This window comes from Pipra filicauda, unplaced genomic scaffold (genome assembly GCF_003945595.2).
Source record: "Pipra filicauda isolate LSUMZ 115617 unplaced genomic scaffold, ASM394559v2 scaffold143_size2779998_pilon, whole genome shotgun sequence".
Lineage (NCBI taxonomy): Eukaryota > Metazoa > Chordata > Aves > Passeriformes > Pipridae > Pipra > Pipra filicauda.
Window position 1 is genome coordinate 381,993 of NW_024103918.1, and position 12,839 is coordinate 394,831.

Here is a 12,839-nt window from a genome sequence, read left to right on the forward strand (position 1 = left end):
CTTGTTACATGATAGTATCCTTAATATACTCTGAGGCAGTCATAACTTTTGCCTTAGGCGCCTGAGAACTTCCATGAGCACTGGCAGGGCAGAATTAATGATGCGGTTCAGTCTAGAAGCGGTTGCACTTTAATAGTGGGTAGAGGAAGACTCACATGTTGCCAGCTAATCTTAAAGAAGCAAATGAATTAAGTCACATTTGTCAAATGCTTTGAGATATTCCAAGGAAATGTTCCATAAAAGCACAACCTGTTATTAAGCATTTCTGACAAAATATTGTTTTAATTAATCTTAGTCTTTGATCTTCTATTTGGGCTACTCTCACAATGGCCTTTTGCTTGCTTTTACTGTAGGTAATGTGGGCTCACCCACACATGATTTTGAGAACCTATGGAGAATGATATCACTACAAATTATTGGATAGTGTTCCAACTGTGGATTCTGCTTTGTACAGGCTCTAATTAGCCCATATTCATACCACAGATTTCTCATCTGACTGTGGTTTGATCCAACAGCACAGAAGGTTAGACTTCATAACAGTTACATCAGATCTTACCAAGAGAAAGGTGCAGCCCTCCCATAGCTTTGTGTCTAGGGGATATAATAGGCTGTCATGAACTATTTTGGTAGAAATAAATGTCACCATAAATAAAAAAAACACCAAGAAAAAAAAAACAGGTTGGTTAACATGCTCTGGGAACATGTCTAAACTGTGTGGTTAATCAAAAAAGTCAGAAGATTTTTTTGGAAAAAAGGCAGTCCGACAATAAGCAAAGAAAACTTGTTGTTAAAAATATGAGATTTTTACATGGGGTGTCTTTGTTTTTATGGTTCAAAACCCAGTCAATAGAAAAATAAAAAAATGTAATCTAGAAAGAGGATTCTGGATCTCTGTCATTTAGTTCACCTAATTTTTTCTTTGTACTAATTTGTATTGGAATCTATTAAACTGTTGAATCATGTATATGCCAGGTGGCATCCCAGTGGCATAGATGAAGTAGTTCAAGATTTCCTTTGGAATCGAAATTCCTAGCAGGAATTCCTCAGCAAAACCACAGCTTCAAAATGCGCAATAAGACATAGACTATCCTCTCTCTCATGCAAAGACCCTGTATACGTGTCACACTTACATTTTATATCGAGATTAATGCCTTTAATATTTTTCCTATTTTCTCTGCTGAACCGTATCTGCAATGACCAGCCTCGTCATCTTTTTTAGCTACAGACAAGCTCCAGTTCTGTTACCATTTCAGCCTGTGAACTGACCAATAATTACCAGCTCTACAAAGGCCTGTTTTCCATCGTGGTGCCGGGGAATTAAGATAGATTTTCACACCGTCCCAAGCTGCGATTAGCTCTCCAGGGATGTATTTTCCTTTACCTTCCAATTCTTGTGGCTCTCCTCCCCTTTCCTCCTTACCACAGGGATTTCTAAACAATAAACGTGCGGGTTTAATTTACACCTTTTCTCACACCTTCTATTTTTAAAAAGCGCACGAGGCGTTATTTCACACCGCTCCTGCGCTCCCTAACACGGAGCTCTCTCTTTCCCTTCCCAGAGGGAGAACGGGACAGCTCCTTGCCCTCTCTCCTCACTGCCCAGGCGGGACAGGGCGATCCGCAGCCTGGCGAGGGGCGCGCAGCTCCAGCCTCCCGCTCCTCGGGAAGCGATCCGTGAAGGAGCGCGGATCGGAACGCTCCCGGGATCCATCCCAGCGAGGGGCGGGAGGAGAGAGGGGAGGGGTCCGCGCGGGGGGGGCGCGCAGGCGGGGCCGCGCGGCGGCGGCGGGAGCGCGCTGGGCGGCGGGAGCTGTGATCCCGCCGGGCTCCGCCGCGCCGGCCATGGATCCCTCGCCCAAGGACGGCGAGAGCGCGGCGGCCGCGGAGCCCAGCCGGGGCGGCGCGGCCCCTTCCAGCGGGGTGGTGGTGCAGGTCCGGGAGAAGAAGGGCCCCCTGCGCGCCGCCATCCCCTACATGCCGTTCCCCGTGGCTGTCATCTGCCTCTTCCTCAACACCTTCGTGCCGGGGCTGGGTAAGGAGCGCGGCGGGAGGAACGGAGGGAGGGCGGCCGGGGCAGGGGGTCCCTCTCCCCACCTGCCACTGCTTCGCCCGGTGCCGGACCCCGCCGCGCCGGCAACTTTCCCCGACGGCGTCGCGGGAAGGGATGGATGGATGGAGGCAGGCAGGCAGGCAGGCAGGCAGGCAAACAGGCAGCGAGTCTCTGCGCCCCGGCGGAAAGTTTTGCGTCGAGGGCCGGGGCAGCGCCCTGCGGGGTCCTCGGGGAGCCGCGGCCGCGAGGGTCGGGCTTCTCCCCGACGGCAGTCGGGGACCGGGGCTGGGGCACCCGCCCGACCCCGCTCCGTTCTCGCCCGCAGGGCAGCGCTCCGGGACTCTGCGAGGCAGGGGAAATGAATTCCCCGACCCCGGGGGCTGAGCATCCCCCGCGCGTTCCGGCCGCTCCGTTCTCACCAGGCGGGGAATTGTGCGCTTTAGGAGAAGGGCTTCGGCTGTTCGGGCTCTCGCGAACTGTGATTTTAGTCAGAGTGGACCAAGGCTCGTAGTGACCGCATCGCTCGCCAGCTAAGGTGAGCTTTCAGAGCCCACCTTCCCGCGTTTCCTAAGGAGATCTCTGAAAAATGTTGGAACTATTTCCCCGGAGAAACTGTGGATTCACGGTTTCTCAATACTAAATCACTGGTGAGCGGCTCAGGTAACGCATCCCTAAGCTGTGGCTACAGTTCCCTCTATATTTCCCTTTCCTCCTTTTTAATTAGGAAATGCTTGCTGCAACAGGAGCTTAGAGTTTGAACACTACAAAGGCACCTGGAACACAAGGCTAAATACAAGTATTCTAGCTGCAAGCAAAGCAATCACATTTACAAAACTCCAGACAAAATAAAGCCCTCATTAATCCGTACCTCGAGTCTCTCATAGTCTATTCCCGGCTGCTATTTCTGCTCCTGTGGCCACTGCAGAAGCCTTCCTTGTGATAGGGGAGTATCCCCCACCTAGACCTGCTTTTGAAGAGCTACTGCCCTGCCTTTATTTGCTTCATGTGTTTCAGGTGGCTTAATTCTATAACAAATATGAAATTCTAAAAGTTCTTCTTAAGTAATTCTAAAGTATTACCTAAGTGTGAGTGGTACACTATGTGCAACATATAAAAGCCACTGCTATTCCAGTGTGCTTGCTCTTAACCTGTGGATGTATTCCAGAGGAAAGCTTGTACCTTTTGAAATACCTCCAGAGTTTTGCTGCGGAAGGACTGGCATTGCTGTATGTGCTTCCAGATGCAATGCATTGTGCTCGGATTTGTTGTTTGCACATCCCTTGTGTGCAGCCACCTGAAGAACCTGGAGTGATGAATCAAAGAGAAACTCTCGAGTTGAGTGCTTTCATGGGGTTTTAGGTTGTCGTTATTTGGCACTTACTTTCCCACCATCTTCAGAGAGAGATGTTCAAAGCCAGAGTTTTCAAAGTGAATGTACTTTTCTGTTGGCATTGAAGACACTACATCTTCACTGTAGACGTACAGGAAAAAAACTGACTTACCATGCCCTTTTCCTCCTTTGAATGATCTTATACTTCATACTGTGTTGCTTTTAACAGCACACTAGAAAACCCTCAATGTTCTTCCTTCAGCCCAGTAGGGTAGGTGCTCATGAGACATCCTCATGTCAGAATTGGCTGGAAGTGTGGTTATCTGCCCAGAGCTCTGCTCTGGCTGCTGCTGCAGGTCTGCTGGAAGTAGCAGTGTTGTGCCTTCCCTCACACGGAAGGAGTCTAAACAAGGACAGCAGATAGCATGTCCTTGCTACAGGTGGGCATGTAGGGTCCCAGTCCATGCTGGCTTGAAGATATTGAGAGTTGAATCTGGACTTTGCAGCCATGTGGTTGTGCTATCACTGACTGGCTGGATCACCCTAAAATGGTTTTAATTCCTTTTTCTTTTTTTTTAACTGGTGGAGATTTTTATTAAACTTAGTTTGTGTTTGGTACACTGATTTCAGTAGCACTTTCTGGCTGTCTATACAACTGTTTCTACTTATACCCTGTTGAAAAAGTAGCAAAACAAACAAACTACAAATCAAAAGAAATCCTTCCATGTGGCATTCCCACAGGCTGGTGAAATGCAGTGTTTTGGGGATGCATCCTGAGCTCTGTATGCAAAGCATGGCACTTAGTTCATGCATAAATGAACCATTCTCTTAAAGAAGCTGCTAATAGCGTATGCATTTGGATAGAAAATTTACTCTGAGATAATACACCTGCTTAGAATGAAACTGTTTACAATCTCAGCCATATCCTGTCGTATATCACGTAGCCTACACACAAGGGGAAACAGGAGGAACAAATCTACTGGCAGGAATATTCAAGGTAAAAAGAGATCTTGTGCCATTTGTTGCATTTCAGCAATCTCAATGAACTGAGCAACATTTATAAAAATAAATAAGATTTGCAGTGGTGGGAATTATTCACATCAAGGTTATGAGCCTGTTCTCTGTGAGGTAAATGACAAAATTCCCATCAATTCCAGATTTATAACATGTCAAAATGATGTTTCACTGGTTTGCTGTATATTCTGCCTGCTGAGGTAGAGAGTGTGACTGTGTTTAGGTGGTAATGGAAGTTCTCTATTTTTCAGTCCCTGAATTCATCCCTTATCATTTTGCCTGTAGTTGTCATTCATGTGTAGACTCTGCAGTGCGATTGCAATGAAGGGTCAGAAACCATAGAAATAAGGCAAGAATGTGGTCAGCACTGAATAAACCAAGTTTTCCACTGCTTGGAGACGGGTGCATTTGAGGTTTCATTAGTGCCCAGTAACTCGGACCAGTGATATCCAAATAGAAATTGTGCTCTGATTCAGGCTACCAAATCCTCAGGCACTCTTCTCAGAATCTGAAAGTCTCTACTTTTTTTTTAGTTAATTTATCTTTCCTATTTTATGGAAGTCATCTATGAGGGTGAAATCTGAGAATTTTTAAATATCCACTTTATTTTTCCTTTTTGCAGTAGTGCTCCATTTGGACAGGAAACATAACACTTTTTCTTTGTTTATGGTAATTTTATTTTTTCAGTTGGTTAATTTTCAGAGTTTTATGTAGTAACCCAGAATGGCAGTTTCTGAGATGCATTGTAAACTGGGTTTTAACTACTCTTTCCATATATGTTACAAAAGACTCATAGGAATTTGTTCATACCCAGAGGATATGTTAACTTTTGCCTTGCCAAAACTTAAAATTCAGACTAAATACAATGTAAAAAAGCTTGATTAGCCCATCTACTTGTAATCTGTTTTGCAGAACAGCCTTGAAATTACGCTGTACTTCCATTCACTGCGATAGAAGCAAGCCCTTGGAGATGTTCTGGATCAGTTTTCCGTGGTCCAATGTGGTTTTTCTCATCTGTGTCTTACAGGGCTGTAGGGCTGAGCTGTAATGAAGGTGTCCCTAGCTCAGGTTCATGAAAAGAGCAGATAGTACAAAAGGAAGAAGAGGCAGGACTCAGCGAGTCCTGTGGCAAAAGCCATCGTGCCTTGGCTACCAGCGTTCCAGCTCTGCCAGAGGCACCCTGAGCCACAGACACTGTAACCTCTGCTTTGGCTTTGGGCTTCTGGACTCTGAAGCATCAGGGCAAAATCATGCCACGATAAACTCTGGAGAATGGAAGATGATGATCTCAGCAGAGATAAATGGTGGTGTACCCGGTTCCCGCAGGACTGAGCAGTGTGCACCTCCAGCCGGTAGGTGCTGCAGATGGCAGCTGAGAGAAGGGGCTGGCCATGCCCTTTAGCTGGCAGACTGTGTTCCCTTGGAGCTGCCGTGTGCCAGTCAGCGTGGGAGAAGATCTGGCTCCCTGTCATTCCCTGAGCTGATACATGGGAATCTTGCCCTCCTTCCTATCTGTTTTTCCTTCTCTCGACATCACGTGTGTGGGAGGGGGTAAACGAAGGGGGAGAACTTGAGGGAAATGTGAGAAGGGAGTGAAATTGTCTGAAAGTATGAGGTATTCTCCAAGATTAATCCCTCCTGTCAGGAAGGGGGTGGACTTTTGGATCACAGCCTGAATTATACATGTGTACTATTTTTATGCAGGGAGTAATTGAAATACGTAGCATGAAATTATGTTAGTGCAAGATAGGAGAGCAGCCACCCATGTGCCATGAAATAGCCGGTGGAGGAGATCATGAGTGACAGCTCCTCAGAGCAGCTAGAGAAAGAAGGGGTGATTCCCAGCCCACTGAACTTTTTTCTTCCACAGTTCCACAGTGCAGCTCTCCCTGTCCCTGAGTATGTCAGCTCCCTGTCACGAGTCTTCTGCCATCTGTTTATTCTGCTTTGGTCCCGATAGAGTTCAAGGACTGTACCTTCAGCTATGTGAATATGGCTCTAATGTTCGATTCATGGAAGCCAAGCATCTTCTCATTAGGCACCATGCCTCTCTCGAGCAGAATGAGCTCTCCAAAGAGCTGAACAGAAGTACAGAACACAACAGCTGAGAAAGTTGCAGGGATAAGGTCTGCATAAAATTATCAATACCAATTTTATTTTTGTGGTTGGAATGGTAAATAGATGCCTCAAGCAAACATCCATTGCTTTCATTACTGAAACAAAGAATTTCAAGGGAAAAAATAGATTTTCTTATCTACAGTAGGAAAACACTGCAAAAAGACATTGGAGCTTTCAGACATCTGTGCATTAAAATCTCAAACTTGCTTTGGTATTTATGATCCTTTTTAATTATTTTTTTTCTTATAGACATGCAAACCAATGAATCTGTGTGATTTACAAGCTCATTTGAGGAAAACAAAGGTTTTTCTCAAGTGTTTATATGAATTTGTGTTTGTGAATTTTACTGCTGCAATTCTTTAGCTAACATTGCCTTTCAGCCTGTGATATATAGACTGCTGGTAATCTGCAGAAACAAGCTATTTATTCATGGAACATAATTAAACAAAGCAAACCTATTTGCCAGTAGACTTCACTCTGTTGGGTTTTGTATTTTCCACTGAAAAGGTCAAGAAGTTCTTTATGGTAATTTGTTCATCTGCTTGTGCAAGGTGGAAAATGAGACCTGTGATAAAATGTGTGTATCCAGGTTACTGCTCCATTGGTGGTAGCAGTGTTATCAGCTGTGCAGGAGATGATCCTCAGTGAGGTAAAGCCGGGCACAAGAACAACTGGATCTCAGGTTTCTGCACCTGCAGGGCCTTGTTCTTGTCAGTATGTTGAAGGCCATTGACTTCCTCCTTTTTTTTTTTTTTTTAACAACAGAGATTTAAGCAAGAAATCTGAATGTCTTCTGTAACTTACTTGGCTGATGGTGTTGAACAGTCACTCAACGAACTTGCCAGTACAGGGTAGTCTGGAATATTTTTGTGCCATGAAGTGTCTGGACCATCTAGAATGATAAAGAAGCTTGGAAAACTCAAAAGAGATTCACAGATAATTTGTGATCTCAATAAATGCCGAAGTATTTCAAGTTTGTAGCTCCTTGGTAGAGACAACTCCAGCCAGTGTACTTGATCAGCAGAAAACACCCCCAAAAAACAGGTACTATCTCTGCTGAGGGACCTGATCTGGCCCCTCAGTTTTAATCCAGCATCCAATGGCATGCCCTGATGTATTTTTGGAAGAAAGCTGCTTTCTGCTTTGCCCACACTTGCCTGAATACTTAATATAATCTTATTCCTCCCTCTCCTTTGTGTAACTGTGGATCCCTTCCTTGAGTTTATCTGCTTAGCCACAGTGGTCACACAAGTATGTGCTGTCATACTCGTCATCCTCCAGTGAGCCTTGCTTTACAAATGCATACACAGCAAAGGCACAGCAGGGCCTAGTTTGTGACCACGGCCTCAAGTCACACTCCAAATATTTATGTCCTTTGGTTAGTTTTTGCTCTTCACTTGTTACAGTTGGTAAAAGTCAGCTGTTGAGCTCCACTTGCATTTAAAATGACTTTTTGGTTCGTTTCACTGTCAATCTGTACACTAACCTAGTGCTGCTGCCTTTGAATTGCTGTCAGTGCCAGACCAGCTAAAATGCAAAGAAGTTTATCTTACCTCCCTCGTGCCTTCTGTTTCCATGAAAATAGAAGACAAAAGAGATGGCCAGGGACATTTTTGTTCAGTGCTTTTTGTTCACTGCTGTGGTTGAAGCAGCTCTGTGGAGGTATTCATTACTTAATGAACACGTAATGAGACAGGGCTTGCTCAGCATCTTGTAATCGTGTTTGTCATTTATTGCAATTTGGACAGATGTACTTGAAGATTAAGAGTGAAGGTGAGAGCAGACAGCAGAGAAGAGCTGTTAAATGGCCAAGTAAACCAACTGAATTTTAAGTCTAGAAAGCTGTTCCAGATGAAGGGTGTGACATGGGGGAAAATAGAGAATCAAGTCCAGGAGGAGAAAAGCACATTCACAGAGATATGGTGAGAAGGCAAAAGAACTGGAACTTCTTGCAGCAAGAGAGTAAATGAATGAAAGGATTTAAAGACAAAAGTAACTTGAATGAGGAGAGTGCTTTTAACAGGTGAATTTTGGCTAGTCTGGGTTGCAGGATAGAGGTGAATTGTTCTCCTCTGAATCAGTAGGTGTGATTTACGAAGTCTGATAAAGCACCATTGCCTGCAGCATTTTGCTGCCATTTATTCTCTACACCATGAAAAGAGCATTCAGAGTTTGTGGAGCTGTTCAAGATCATCCATGGATGAGTGGGAAGCAGAAACCAGGTTCCTCAGGCTCTTTCTTACCCATCAAATTGTGTGCAGTGCCCTGAACACAAACACACCCGTAGGTGGCAGTGGCTAGCACAAAGCACAAAGGTGAATTTTAGAATCTCTATCCAGTTTTGAATTTTGTGGAGAAACAAATGATTGGATGGTAATGGGATTCTAAAATAGGCCTAAAGTTTTTCAAAGGGACTGGAGTTTGCAATTGATTTATGAAAACTTATATTTAGAGGTAACCTGGAAAGGAAAACAGGAAAAGAGCTTCTTTTCTTACTTTCTATGAGATATAAAATCAAGCTAATATATAACATTCCTTCAGAATCTGGAATTCTGAATTCCTTCAGTTTTTGGACTGACTTCATTTCAGAACTTTACAGCTTTAAAGTTATACAGTTGCAGCACTGCAGTGGATGCCTGTGAACTTGGTTGGAGCGCTGTGCAAAGATGATGGTCACAGAATCACACAAGAGACTGTTTCAGTTCTAAGTGACGTGAAATGATCATCTTGTCCAACTACCTGACCAAGTCAGGGCTGACCAAGTTAAAGCATGTTATTAAGGCCGTTATCCAAATGCCTTTTAAAAGCTGACAGGCTTGGGGCATTAACCAACTCTATAGCAAGCCTGTTCCAGTATTCGACCACCCTCTTGGTAAATGCTTCCTAATGTCCAGTCTGAACCTACCCTGGTGCAGCTTTGGATCATTCCCATGCATCCTATCGCAAGATCTCAGGGAGAAGAGATCAGGATCTCCCTCCCCACTTCCCTTCCTCAGGAAGCTGTAGAGAGCAATGAGGTCGCCCCTCAGCCTCCTTTTCCCCAAACTAGACAAGCCCAGAGTCCTCAGCTGCTCCTCACAGGACATTCCTTCCAGACCATATCTGACAGAAGGTAAACCAGTTTAGAGTGTTGTACCCATGTCCAGTTTTTGGGATTTTATTAGTATAAAAGTTCTGGCATCTGGCAAACCTTACGGGCGGTTAAAAACATTTTCTGTGCCTTACACAACTTCTGCTGGAAGTTACAGCTCCAGCAGCAAGGGAAGCAGGAGGGAGTGCCCACCTCTGCTGCAGCTACTCCAGGTCAGTCCAACATCTTACTTAAAGCTGTGGTTAGAGCTCATTTGCCTTTCAGATGTTGATCTGTGACCTGGAGCAGTTGTGGTGCTATGCACATGTAGGAAAGTTGGTGTGGCAGCAGCTCCTTAGCAAGGAGCTGGAGAGAGCATCACACAGCAACCTTAGGCATCACTGGGTACAAGTCAGACCCAGGACATGGCATCAGCACAGGCCCAGCCTCACCTGAGAAAGAAACGTTTGTGTTCATTGAGCTTGCTTTAGGGATTGCAGGAATGTGAAACCTCAATTTCCCTGGTTCTGCTGAAGGTTGGGAGCTTTTTTCATTAAAGGAAGGAATTAACCCCTCTTCCTCTTCACAGGGTTTTTGAGCATTTATATTAACTAGGGAGCCCCAAAATGAAAATACTGTCAGAACTTGAGAACAATCACATGCTGTTCTACCTAGTTGTATTTCACTTGTTGATTTCTGATGTTATAAACTTAGGTTTCATTCTGTGTAGAGTCAAGGAAAAAATAAGTGGACAGAACTTGAATACTTGATTTAAAATACTCATTTCCATGGTTTGTTTTCTCTCCATCTTACCACTTAAAAGCTGCTCTCACGCTTCTTCCTCCAACAATGTAGTCCTTGTAATAAAGGCAGTTCAAAGCTCAATGTTTCCATTCCAAAGGAGTTACAGACCAAACAATTTCTAATTACTTGACAGCCCCTCAAAAGGCCTTGCAGTGCAATCCTGAATAACACAATATTTGGTGTTTCCTTAGAACCCTGTCCCCTGAGGGTCTTGATTAGATGAGAATCTCTGCTTTCAGGAAAAGAAAAAAATGTAACTCCTATGGCTTTGGAGCAGGATTTGAAGATAATGATCCTGTCTCAAAAAAAAAAACAACAAACAACCAAAAAAACAAAAAAGGGAAGGCCGGGGAAGAAAGAATGAATTGACTTTTTTTTTTAATGATCTCAGTTTTGGAAAACCTGAGTCATGATTTTTCAGCACTGAAGGATGCCAATATTATACCGAGCTTTTAAATTAAAAAAAAAGGATACGTTGTTAAGTAACTTACAATTCTGCCCAACTAGACAAAACCATGGACACCCATGTCTTTGAGCATATGATCATGAAATATCCAGACTAGTAAATACAAATGAGATGCTTGATGAAAACTGATGGGCAATACACTAACTTAAATTAAAAATTCCAGTATCAACATACCCAAAGGATATGCCTGGAGTGGATCATGGTCAAATCTTGTTAGAGGAAAGGGTGAATACAATCGATAGAGGAACTCTTGGAAACATAATCACATTCTCTGCAGGGGTTCATCCTGTACATTTCCAACTTCAGTAATAATGCTTATACAAGGAACTTTGCAGGGGTCTAAGGCTGCCATCCTTTAGAACATGAATTTAAACAAATTGACAGATCATTATCCAGCATCTCACCAGCTTGTCATTTGTCTAGGCTGAACTCTTAGTTTGCCACAAGCATTGAAGAATATCCACACAAAACTTACAAATTGTGGATAATAATTTTATTTCAGTTAAAACACAAGTAAGTGTTAGTGTCAATAAGCCTTTGAAGAATGAAGATTTATTGAAGACTAAGAAGTAGATTATAATGAGTCATTGTTTGAAGTTCACTGTGTTAAAAAGTTGAGTCATTTTACAAAATATGAATCATTAGGTTTTTATGAAAATATTTTACCTGAAATAAGCCCCAGTGATCACATTAGTATGACACTGTCCAGCTGAAATAGTTTTGCTGTTTAAGTCTAAAATATAATGCATATCTACTCCATGTGCCAATATGGTGAAGTGAGATGACGGCTTTAAAGGAAAGCCTTATGTAGGTAGAAAACCCTTTGTTGTATCTGTTTAAGTACATTCATAAAAGAATGGGGTTTAGATTTTATAAATTGGTTTTGTTAATTTGCTATTTTTAAAATACTTGCAAGACCTCTTCTGTTGCCATGACAATTTGATTTCCATAAACATGATATTTTGTATATGACTATACAACATTGTATTTGCTATGCTGTGTGGGGAAAGGAGATGGCAACTTGACACCACAGAAATCAATATGCAGAGAGGCCCATAAAGTCCCATCTCACCAGTAGTGGTCTGGACTGGGTTCTTTATACTGTGATAAAATAAGCTCTTGGATCAAGGTATATGTATTTATATTTCCTGTAATTATTTTTTTTTTTTATGTCTTCTTGCAAACACTGTTTTGGATTCAGGTGGCTTTAAGTTTCCTTTCCACTGAAAATTGGTTCCAAGAATCTGAAGACTAAATTCCAGTTAAAAGCAGAGCTGGACCTCCTTGGATCTACATATACAAAAGAGCTGTAAGGACATACAACTCTCATAGCCCTGCAACACACTCTGGAGTTGCTGTCTTAGTGGGAGGGGTTCATAAAGGATTTAGAACTGTGAGAAAGGACTGGTCAAAAATTGAGATATTTGTGAGGTGTAGCCAGAAGAAAATTCCTCTCTAGCTCTGGGATTGTCATGGTTCCCCATACTTTCCTTCTGTCTTTGTGAAATGATTGCAACAAATCAGACCCATTTCCAAACTCATTTGCACCAGGCCAGTTACCAAGTAACCCATCGAAGGAGTTGGAACATTGATTCTGATGTAGTTAGACAATTTGATTAGTGTGGATTCTCTGGATTGGCCATCAAATTACCTCTCTAGATCTATTTAATTGTGAAAGCATTGCCAGATCTTCCGATCTGTAGTGCAAGGATGATAACGCTTTTTTGCTGCACGTCTTTCTTCATTAGCTCTTCACCCGACAAACTAATCAATACCAGGGAAGGCTTAGCAAGGCTTTTACAAAACAAGCACTAAACTTATTTAAAAACAATGTTTTAGACTCAGCATCACGAGATTTTTTTTCCCCTCCTACTGAAATTTCATTGTGGCTGCAGAGAGCTGGTGGGATGGTTTCTTGTCTCATGTAAAAGAGAGAAAAGAGCACAGGGACTACAGTCATTGTCAATTGTGAGTACAAAAACACTCT

At 43.2% G+C, this 12,839-nt stretch overlaps 1 protein-coding gene across 6 annotated transcripts in view; it reads left to right on the top strand.

The window, feature by feature from the left end:
- Positions 1-1,786: 1,786 nt before the first annotated feature.
- Positions 1,787-12,839, top strand: part of STUM (stum, mechanosensory transduction mediator homolog) — a 48,085-nt gene continuing 37,032 nt past the window's right edge. For 3 of the 6 annotated variants that reach the window (XM_027712953.2, XM_027712954.2, XM_027712958.2), the window contains exon 1: positions 1,787-2,032. In XM_027712953.2, the coding sequence (XP_027568754.1) occupies positions 1,843-2,032 (190 nt within the window). In that variant the 5' untranslated portion in view covers positions 1,787-1,842. The remainder of the gene's footprint in view (positions 2,033-12,839) is intronic. The other 3 variants (XM_027712955.2, XM_027712956.2, XM_027712957.2) reach the window with 1 other exon arrangement.